At 39.2% G+C, this 10,077-nt stretch overlaps 3 protein-coding genes across 3 annotated transcripts; 1 reads left to right on the forward strand and 2 right to left on the reverse strand.

The window, feature by feature from the left end:
• LOC104708178 (potassium transporter 7) lies at nucleotides 434-4,755 on the reverse strand. The gene is made up of 10 exons (XM_010424686.2): nucleotides 4,269-4,755; nucleotides 3,455-3,683; nucleotides 3,113-3,361; nucleotides 2,957-3,007; nucleotides 2,583-2,843; nucleotides 2,358-2,410; nucleotides 2,128-2,242; nucleotides 1,717-1,971; nucleotides 1,108-1,630; nucleotides 434-983 (listed from the first exon to the last, which is right to left on the reverse strand). The coding sequence occupies exons 1-10, from the start codon at nucleotides 4,557-4,559 to the stop codon at nucleotides 434-436; spliced, it is 2,577 nt and encodes an 858-aa protein (XP_010422988.1). The 5' UTR covers nucleotides 4,560-4,755.
• On the reverse strand, nucleotides 5,037-7,516 carry LOC104708179 (CD2 antigen cytoplasmic tail-binding protein 2). The gene is made up of 9 exons (XM_010424687.2): nucleotides 7,351-7,516; nucleotides 6,781-6,976; nucleotides 6,537-6,662; nucleotides 6,284-6,457; nucleotides 6,009-6,138; nucleotides 5,867-5,908; nucleotides 5,564-5,735; nucleotides 5,343-5,420; nucleotides 5,037-5,256 (listed from the first exon to the last, which is right to left on the reverse strand). Exons 1-9 carry the CDS (start codon nucleotides 7,422-7,424, stop codon nucleotides 5,187-5,189), a joined length of 1,062 nt encoding a protein of 353 aa, XP_010422989.1. The 5' UTR covers nucleotides 7,425-7,516; the 3' UTR covers nucleotides 5,037-5,186.
• Nucleotides 7,682-9,921, forward strand: LOC104708180. Its single transcript, XM_010424688.2, has 11 exons — nucleotides 7,682-7,795; nucleotides 7,893-7,944; nucleotides 8,035-8,090; nucleotides 8,187-8,247; nucleotides 8,335-8,371; nucleotides 8,492-8,566; nucleotides 8,651-8,703; nucleotides 8,798-8,858; nucleotides 8,964-9,046; nucleotides 9,142-9,354; nucleotides 9,625-9,921. The coding sequence occupies exons 2-11, from the start codon at nucleotides 7,918-7,920 to the stop codon at nucleotides 9,772-9,774; spliced, it is 816 nt and encodes a 271-aa protein (XP_010422990.1). The 5' UTR covers nucleotides 7,682-7,795; nucleotides 7,893-7,917; the 3' UTR covers nucleotides 9,775-9,921.

Here is a 10,077-nt window from a genome sequence, read left to right on the forward strand (position 1 = left end):
TGTCAAATGTCAATTTCCCTCTTTTCTTTTAGCTCGCAGCGGCGGCGGATCTGACGGTGGAGATTCAAAGTCCAGATCTAAGTCTTTCGGATCCCCATCATCGTAGATTGAAAGCTTGCTGATGAACCACCCATGGAAGTTGGGAACATCTTCATTCTTCACCATATATCATTATCATCATCAATGTATCATGTCTCTTCTTCTGGTTTTGAGTCTAGAATTTAACACAAAAACGAGATCCTTGGAAATTTCCTAATCTCAATCAAGTATAAGCTCGTCTTTTCTCTTTACTAAAACGCTCTATAGATTCGGAGTAAGAGCCAGATGATACTCAGATTCTTAACAACAATGCAAAAACCCCAACGCAACATACAAATTTAAACCTATGGTCTCGAATATAAACTACACCACTTTAAAGAAGAACGAAGAAGGCTCAGACCATGTATGTCATACCGACCTGCATCAGATGCGACTGAGGCACACTCAGATTTGCTATCCCTCTCCTGCAGTTTTTCCTCAGGAATGCGTAGAAGTAATTTATCACTAACTTCTTGATGAACCATGAATCTTTTCTTGCTCTTATATCCCCATGCCCGAGTAGATACACCACCCCTGATTCCTTCGCTTTGTGTATGAACGATAACTCTCTCTCCAGGCTTTGCTCTGCTTCAGATACAGAGGAGTCAGATGATGCGTCAAACGGATGGTGGTTTGTCTGATCAGACGAAGTATTCATTTCCTTGATCGGTCTGTTTAAGTCTCTGTACTCAGACAGAAGGGGAACCCCCATCGAATACATGCTTCCGTTGGGGCCAATGACGACTCTAGAACCTGCAAAATCGTCCTCTGAGTCTGAATCATCGTTCCCATCACTCTCCAACGAACGTTCTTGAGCTTCTCTTCGGATGAACTTCTCCAGGCTCTCGATTAATAGCTGCTCAAAAGCTTGGTGGTTCTCCTTCCTTGCATCCTTGTAACCATACCTTCACCACATATAACACAGTGTTTATATTGCCTTTTTCAGAATCGAAAAGGAAAGAAATCAAAGAGTAAATATATTTCTGTGGGTCAAATTGGGCAGTGAAAGGGAAAGAAAAAAAGACCAACCTGGCAATGCAGCGGAATAAGTGATAGCTTTTAGTGCAGACGCGTCTGAAGAGGAACCTTTCATTCTGGGGTACAACTGGAACCGGGACATATTTTATGCAGACAAAAATGACCATGGAATGAATTGCAGGAAGTGTAGTCAGAAAATGGCCAAATATTGCCGGTACTCCCTTCACTAACTCATTGTATAGCAAACCAATACCAGGAGCTCTAATTGTTCCCAGGTTGCACCCAAGATCTCTCATTAAATCCATTGACAGCTTTTGTTCGACTTCTGTTTCATACCTGAGTTTACTTCCATAGTTCCAAATATACATTATACCAAACATGATTACAGCAAAAACCAATATTATCCAGCTTCCATCGCCAACACTCGCTATAACTGAAGAGAAAAATATCAATTCCACTCCAAGGAAAACTACCAGAAAGGCAATCACGACTACGATGTTTATCTGCCATATAAGAAGCATGATTAACGTCACTAGAATTGTCGTCGTCATCATCACTCCAAGCTCAGCCATCCCTGGGAAATTAAAACAAATTTCAAAACGGGGGAAGCATATCAGATCACCTAAGCAAGAAAAGGGAGACAGAGAAATCAACTATTACCATATGCATTTCCAATCTCATCGATACTTGAGATTGAGCAGACGACGACCAGGCAAACGGCAAGCAGAAACCAGTTTAAGACAGGTATATAAATCTGACCCATAAATTTCCGAGAAGTATGAATAATTTTGAGACGAGGGAAACAACCCAGAGCTGTTGACTGTTTAATACATGAGAATGTTGCCGTCGTCATTGTGCGGCTAGCAATCAGAGCCGCAACGTTGGCTACGAAAAGAACTGGCCAGAATGCAGCACCTGTAGAACAATATGATGAATCAATAACTTATACTAGTTTTTATATATAAGTTTCTAACCCGCACCACGAGAACAGCCTTTGCAGTGGTATTAAAGTGGTTTTGTTCGCCAAAGAGGCATGTATATTACAGACTGAAGGAACCAGCTGAACTTTACCTGGAACAGATGAAAAGAAAGCTTGACTAGCATCAGCATGATTTTCCATCAGGTATGCAGCTTGTCCCATATAACCCAATATGAGGCACGGCAGGACAAGACACACAAATGTAAGCTGCAGAAAACCACTAAGAAATAAATTAAAGTTGCAGAAAACTAGAGCAAAAAATAGCATACAAAAAGAAAAAGGTAAACGTCGGCCACCAAAGGCCATTCTACTCTTCATTTACCTGGACTGATCGAACAGAAAAGTAGCAAAGGTCTGCAAACAATGCCTCTGAGCCTGAAAGATAAAAATTATATAATATGAACAATCAACAAAGGAAGCATCACGATATCAGGCAGATTGTGGAGAATAAAAAGGCTTATTCACTTCTGTTAGCCTTTGCTACAAGAGTAATCTAGTTCATTTTCTAATGAAATTTTTGGCCATCCAGAAAAACTGAGAAAATTACCTGTAGCACAGAGAATGCAGCCTCCAAGTGCATACCAAGCATTTATAGAGTTCCTCTTGAAGAAGTAATAGATGTGGACAGGGTTGAATGCTCTAAAAACACTGCTATCGTACTTGATCAGGTTGTAAATGCCAATACCAGCAAGACAACAGAACCATATAAGTAAGGCAGGACCTACTACTAGTCCCATCTTACTTGTACCATATTTCTGTAGACTAAAGAGGATCACCAGAAATGCAACCGAAATCATCACCACTTGATCTGCAAAGAAGTAACAAGAGAAAGCTGAACAATAGCGAAAATGCAATGACAAAGATAAACAACCAGCACTAAACAAACAGCTTCAAGGTTAATTACACTATAATCTCCATTACCTTGCTCCACTACATCAACTCCGACCTTAAGTCCACCAACAGCTGACATAACTGCAGTATGCAACTAAAGTGATTTAGACAAGTCCATATGGTAGCAGAAAAACCTGTTCAATAAAACAGAATCATGAACATACTTAGAAGAGGTTATATAAGAACCTGACATTGCAGGAGTTACAACTCCATCGGCAATTACCATGGAAGTTCCAGCAAGAACTAGCACGAGGAGAAGTTTCTTCAAAAATAATGAATTCTCGAGTTTTTCTTTTAATTTCAATGACCTCTCAAGCTCAGGGCAAGGCACCTTCAGTCTAAAACTAGAAATTCGGGCGTCTGAGCGAAGTTGATTAGGGATAAGACTAATCTTGGCGTGACGAGAGATTAATGAGTATAACGCAAAGGTCCCACCTGAAATATTATAAGTAATCAAAACAGTTGGCCCTGTACTGAAAATATTCAAAGCAAGACTATAATTAGGAGATCAGAATAATTAAAGCGTACCTTCACCATCATCATTTGCCCATAGCACAACAAGAACATATTTTATAAGGGGGACCAATAGTAAGGTGTATAACACTAGAGACAATGCTCCAATGACATCTTCTTTTTCTTGGACAGGTGATTTACTGAACATTACACTGAACGTATACAATGGACTGGTTCCTACATCCCCAAAGACAACCCCTAGTGTCTGGAATGCAAGTAACACTCTCCTCCCAACAGTCAAGTCCTAGCAAAAGAAAAATACACAAATAGAAGTTCGGTTAACTATGCAGAGAAAAGTACTGGATCAAGAAAAAGCAAATTTTAGACCATAAGATCATCCATTATTCTTTATCTGCAGCAGAACATGCAAAAAGAGTAGTTCCTTGGAGCAGAAAACGGAAAACTCCTCCCTAGGTACTAAGTATCACAATTCAAGCCAGTACGATGATAAAGCTTTGGAATCAGAAAACACAGTCACTGCTCCCAGAGTTTACATCCTTCCCAGGATACAACCATCACTAAGGAAAACAGATCAAAACAACATCGACCAGCATAATAGATTCATGAGCCCGTATCCATCACTGCAACTTGTAAAAATCGTATACTAGAATTTCTGATTCTAGTCCATAATCTCCACATATTGCTAAAATAATTTCAACTTAATTACTTATGGCACTTCCCTATCCGGTGGTCCTTTCTAGTTAGAATCTGAACTCTGGTAATAACAGCTAAAATATAATATTTTTTTAGGAACACACTCATCAAGCCCTGTCCATGGCTATATGACAATATGAAATGGGAAAAAGAAAATACGTAAACAATGAAACACCTCGTAATCATTCCTCGGAGCACCGGGAACTTCAAGCGCTTCCACGTCGAAGGAATCAACACGCGGACCAGTACGGATCAGGCGATGCTCCGGTATCTCGTCCTCATCGGATTCGAGTCCAGTACCGTCGAATCCATCATTATCATCTTCAACGCCAATCTCGGAATCATCATCGTCTTGAATAACCCATCGAGACTCGATAGAATCCATGGATGCCAAATCTCCAAGACCAGCACCTGAGCTATCGACCTCTTCCTTTTCAGAACCTTCCAAACTGCTTTCCTCCGCCATTTTTAGAACTCTCCGATCGCAATCAAGGCTGATTAAAAAAAAAACTCCAACAGATTCGCAGGATCGATCAAACGAGATGAACCGCAGCAGTAGAGTTTCGCATCGGATCAGAAAAGTTGAGAAGAAGAGATTTATCGACGAGATGACTTGTTGTTTCTTTACTGCCGATTCATGCCGATGTTCTCAATCTCTCTGCTATATCAGTTGCTGCTGAACCGGTCTGATACAAAGGCGACAAGTATTGCACCGGATTCATCAAGTCTAAACCGGTTAGATTGGTTTATTATAATTGTTCAACGTCTAGTTTGGAGAGTATCTCTTTGACTCTTTCTAGTTTCTACTATTACAATATTACGAATCTCAACCTTGATTTAAAAAACCTTCGTTTCTAGATTTTGGTTTCTTACTTCACCGCTGATTTGTTACGGAGATGAGATTTTGTTCATAGTTTATGACCAACTGTACATTTAATCTCTATAATCAATAAGGGAACTTACGAATCCATATTTATATAAACTCATGTTGTAGGAGCTATCTTTTTTCCAAACTAAAAAACAACCATGTCTAACTGGGGGAATATTTCAAGACCTTGTGTTAGTTAAGAAGAGTACAGACAGACTAGAGACATTAAACTTCCCCAGTAGCAACTTCAGAAACCACTTCTTCATATTCCTTCGTCTCTTCGTCGTACTTGTACCTGCACGCATATTTTGTAATCAAACCAATAAGTATACGCAAAGTAAAGAGATTAGTAATGGGTTTTCAAAGTAAGTTAAAGTTTACCATTTTCCGGTCGTTCCAGAGCAGTAAAGTCCAGTGTTGGGGTCATAATAGTAACCAAGGCTGCTGCTGTAGTAGTACCTGCAAAATCATTTAGAATACTTTCAGATAAATGAAAATGAGCTTCATAAAACATATTATTTATTCTTGTGCGCAACACAATGCTTTTAGCCAAAAAGCTGACTGAAGCAGCAAGAGAGCGAGAGAGGAGAGTATAAACTGACCCTGAAGATTCGTCATACACATAATCGGATCCATTATTTGTAGGGTTGAGCTGAGTGCCGGAGATGGAGCCAGACTGTAGATCCGAGGAAGGATCAGGAGCACTTTCATCATCGCCAAACATATCACAAGATTCTGTATTTCCTCTCGCTTGAGCTAGTCTCTCATATCCCTCTAAGAAGAGCAACATAAAGAAGAAAAATAAGAAAGGAAAGCCAACTATTGGTGCAAAAGGAAAAATAACAAAGCATAGGAATCTTAGCTGCAGCAATAATGGAGAATAAAAAAGGCATTAGAGCTCTCACCTGCTTCACGTTGGAAAACGTCTTGCTCCTCATGATAAACGTCTTCAACAACATAGAAAAAAAGGAACAAATGTTAACAAATGGAGGATATCATATTAATTGTAGCAAAGCTTGTCATAGCATAAGTAATACGAGACTTAACTGTAGTCGCCGTTCTGGATGAGCTTGTCTGCATCCTCCGTAAGCTGATCAAAGATAAGCTTCGTCTCAGGAGTCATCTTCTCCTTGCGATTATTCGAGTTCCCTTTCAACCTCCTTAAAGCTCGCAGGACCTGTGACAATGAACCCGAGTTAGCTTACATGTTAAAGTATGTAATATCACCAATGCTGTCTTATGCTAATATTTCTAAAACTTATTTAATCCATGTTTCATGTTTTAGAACAAAATCCCTTGATGAAACCTAGACTGAGTCTCACCGTTTCTCCTGGTTCAAGGACATTAGCAATGCGCCTCTTTCTGACTCCAATGTCTTCTTGAGAAAGTTCATCCACTGCTTTCTCGTTTCCACTATCTTCATCCTTCTCAGTGTCATTCGCAGCAGATCTTCCCATATACAATGGATTTTTTTCAATACTGTCAAGCCATGCATCCTGAAAGAATACACATGTAAGACAAAACACAAAATATCTATGAGCTAAACTTAAACAATGAAAGATGTGTATTTCGCACCTTGACTTCCTTTTCTCTAACATATTCTACAAAGTTCCCATCAGCATCAAAGTAACCTTCCTCTTTCTCTCTGTCCAGACTAAAAGCTTCGATTTGGATCCCATCTTCCGTGCGGTTCCCATCATTCTACAATGAAATAACAACAGCATCAGCATAACTTTTCTTTAACCGAATATAAAACATCATTGAGGTCTAGACATAGACATCATTAGCAACAAAAAAAAAAGGATGGTAGAGATCGTACCTCATAAGTCTCCTGAGCCTCATCAATATTGTCATTATCATCTTCATTGTCGTTAAAGAGCTGAGCAGTATTCTGATTACGATGCCTAGCACGCTCCTCAGCAGCCTCACGGGCGTCGCGGCGAGCTATAGCTTCTTCCCCTAAGATCTGTTCAGGTTTAGATTTTTTCCCCTTTGGAAACCGTACTCGCTTCTCGCTGCCAGAAAGAATCCTCCATTATAAGATACACCAAACTACTTTGTCCATAATCCACATTATAGCGTATGCACACAAACTCAAGTTGTAACTGAGAAAAATATCAAAACCAATCAATTCTCCAACACAATGACATGTTCAGATTAGTTCAGTTAATCTCTCCGCACTCAATTTTCTAACTCTGGCAAAATTCAAGAGATGAAAGAATCAGAGGGTAGATACAAGAACTCCTAATTCAATTTTTTTCTACCCTAAAACTGAATCATTCAACCGGAAACGAAAACAAAGAGACAAGGTATCGTCATCAATAGCAGAACAAAAAAAAAAAAAAAGAAGAATCGGCAATTAGGGTTACGGAAAGGATAGTAAACTTACGGGGGTTGTTTATCGGATTCTTCATCTTCTAAGAAGGAACGTTTGAGGTTCTTCCTCGACGAACTCTCTGCCATATTGGAGCAACGTGAGGAGAAGAGAACGACGTTGATTTGTAGCTTTCCAGGCGGTGGATATCGGCGTCGAGGAGAAAATAAGAACGAGAGCCTGAACACTCGCCGACGTTTACAAAATAGGCCCTTTTTAATGGGCCGAATAATGGGCCTAGAAAAAGCGCGCACATTCTAAACTCCTATAGTCTGCTTCCCTTTGAATAACCCGGTTTACTTTTTCTACCTGGTTAGACTAAACGCCGCCGTTTGAAGTACATCAAAAAAGGCCCTAATTTATGTGTATCTCTCTAAACCGGTGATCATCTTCATCCTCTGAAGCTTATTTGTTCGCCGTCACTGAACTCAACGATCGCCGATCAGTCTTAGAGTCACAGGTCAGCTTCTGATTCTTAATTCTCTAAAATTTTGCTGAGTTTGAAGATATTTGAATACACGTAGCTAAATATTCTTCTGGGTCTTTTTTTTGTGTAGTCGGAAGTTTTTGAATTCAATTGCAATGGAGCAGAAGCCACCAGCACGGAAGGTTTGTGTTTGCTGTCATCGTTACCTTATACTGTTATTAGATAACAATATTGTCTCTGGTAAACATTTACGTTTTTGAGTTCTTGTGCAGATGAAATTTGCCCCAAAAGCTCCCCCAAAACGTGTGCCTAAGCCTGAAGTTAAACCGTAAGCTACACTGATGACTGATCTGATTAATATATAAACACAAACGTGTACTTAGGTAAAAATTTGCTTCTGAACTTATTGAATTCCTGAACGCAGTGAAGTGGTTGAGAATGAAAGTAGTAGTGCACAAGCAATGGAATTGCTACGCAGAGTAACTGTAAGTTTTTTATCGTTGTGAGTGACTTCGCTTTTTTACTCTTTTTGTTTCTTCTCACTTTCTTCAGTTTTATTTTGTTTGTCTTAGGAAAGATCATTGCGCAAGCCAAAAGGGGACAAGAAAGGTAGTATCTTTGACTTGAAACTTAGACTGTTATCTTTGCTCTGTTTGCTCCATTACTTGGTTTTGAAAAAACATCAAAGTATTGTACACGTTGGTTGAGTTTTTGGCGTGGATTTTACAGTGTCTTCTTCTCAAGTTGCTTGGATGGGTGGAGTGGTGAATTCGACGAGATTAAATAAGTACCTCAATGGATCAAGTACGATTTCTTGATTATGATTTCTTAATAAAACATTGGTTGTTATAATCAAAACTCATTTGATACATGATGTTTCTTGTGCAGCTGGTGCTTATGGCTCAACCTCTACTCAGGAGATAGAGTATAAAGAACCATGGGTCAGTACAACAGTAACCTGTCCCTAAAGTTATATCTCGAACTCATGTACCGGATAACGTTGATGCTAATTTTAATTCTTGGATTATCTCACAGGATTATTACAGTTATTACCCGATTACACTTCCACTGAGGAGACCGTACGCCGGCGATCCAGGTATGTATACATTGATCTGCTTGAGAAGAAAAAGTAAACAGTTTTGTGAAAAACAGATTCTTGATTACCATGAGCCTAGGTTTGAAATGTTGATCCTTATTGCAGAGCGTCTTGACGTAGAGGAATTTATGCAGGCTTCGGGAAGTATTGAAGATTCACATAACTCAGCCGCTAATCTCGGTCTAATGGTTAGTGACATTACAAATGAGGAGAAGCTAAAGCCACATGCAAACTCTAGAAACTCTATAGTTATTTACATATTGTGTGGATTACATTTTGGCAGGAAGATAGTGAACAGAAAATGTTTTTTATGAAGTTACCTTCTGTTCCTATGGCACCAGCGGCAACAACAGAAAACCGTGAAGGAAAGCCAAATATCAAAGGTCCTGTTAAGAAGACTGTGGATTTAAAAGCCTTGCCAGAAGGTTTCATGGGAAAACTACTAGTCTACAAAAGTGGTGCTGTCAAGATGAAACTCGGTGAAGTGCTTTATGATGTGAGTCATTTCTCATACCCCTTTGGTTTTACTTATTTTAGCATTCTATTACATCCTGCCATTTTAACCGAGCATAACACTAGGCTAATATCTAGTAGGGGGATGTTAGGTTCATGTCTTTTGGTTTTAGAAAAATAGTAAACTTAAGTAAAATCGAATCGAGCATGCATCAGTTTGGTGTGGTTTTGGTTTCGATTTCCGGATACAGGAAAAGTAAAACCATGATAATCGTAGTAAAAGACTAATTCGGATTTCGGATGGGGTGTATAGGTAAGTCCGGGGTTGAAGAGCGAGTTTGCACAAGATGTGATGGTGGTTGACACAGAGCAGAAGAACTGTTGTCTGGTTGGAGATGTATACAAGCATGCAGTTTTGACTCCTGATATTGATTCGATCTTGAAAGATATCGAAAATATGTGACATTCTTAACTATTTTGATTACATCAATTTTGTCTTCACTCTTTCCTATTGGAAAGAATTCATAGTTTTGACTTTTTGACATTGAGAAAGAAGAAAAAAAAAGACAAGTTTTGTGAAAACTCAAGCCTCAAAGGGGTGGTTTGGTTAGTTCGGGTCAAAACATGTTGTTTTTTTCGGTTTAGGAAAAAATATGCCGAATAAAACCGAACGAAATTCCGGTTCAGTTTTGTTTAGCAGTCGGTTCAGACAAAAGTTTTCCCAAAAACGAAATTTCGGGTAAATCTGTAGTATTTATTGGGTTAG

The sequence above is a fragment of the Camelina sativa genome, chromosome 8, assembly GCF_000633955.1.
Source record: "Camelina sativa cultivar DH55 chromosome 8, Cs, whole genome shotgun sequence".
Lineage (NCBI taxonomy): Eukaryota > Viridiplantae > Streptophyta > Magnoliopsida > Brassicales > Brassicaceae > Camelina > Camelina sativa.

Bases quoted from the DNA above. Each gene is read 5' to 3' on its own strand.
- LOC104708178 (XM_010424686.2), bottom strand. From the start codon at position 4,559: ATGGCGGAGGAAAGCAGTTTGGAAGGTTCTGAAAAGGAAGAGGTCGAT. The intron at 3,684-4,268 runs GTGTTTCATTGT...TTCTTTTGCTAG, and splicing joins CTCCGAGGAATGATTACGAG to GACTTGACTGTTGGGAGGAG. The intron at 2,411-2,582 runs GTAATTTTCTCA...TTTATCTTTCAG, and splicing joins CTGCATTCTCTGTGCTACAG to GCTCAGAGGCATTGTTTGCA.
- LOC104708179 (XM_010424687.2), bottom strand. From the start codon at position 7,424: ATGGCAGAGAGTTCGTCGAGGAAGAACCTCAAACGTTCCTTCTTAGAA. The intron at 6,458-6,536 runs GTGCGAAATACA...GTATTCTTTCAG, and splicing joins TTAGAGAAAAGGAAGTCAAG to GATGCATGGCTTGACAGTAT. The intron at 6,139-6,283 runs GTGAGACTCAGT...TCATTGTCACAG, and splicing joins TCCTTGAACCAGGAGAAACG to GTCCTGCGAGCTTTAAGGAG.
- LOC104708180 (XM_010424688.2), top strand. From the start codon at position 7,918: ATGGAGCAGAAGCCACCAGCACGGAAG. The intron at 8,248-8,334 runs GTAAGTTTTTTA...TGTTTGTCTTAG, and splicing joins AATTGCTACGCAGAGTAACT to GAAAGATCATTGCGCAAGCC. The intron at 9,047-9,141 runs GTTAGTGACATT...ACATTTTGGCAG, and splicing joins CCGCTAATCTCGGTCTAATG to GAAGATAGTGAACAGAAAAT.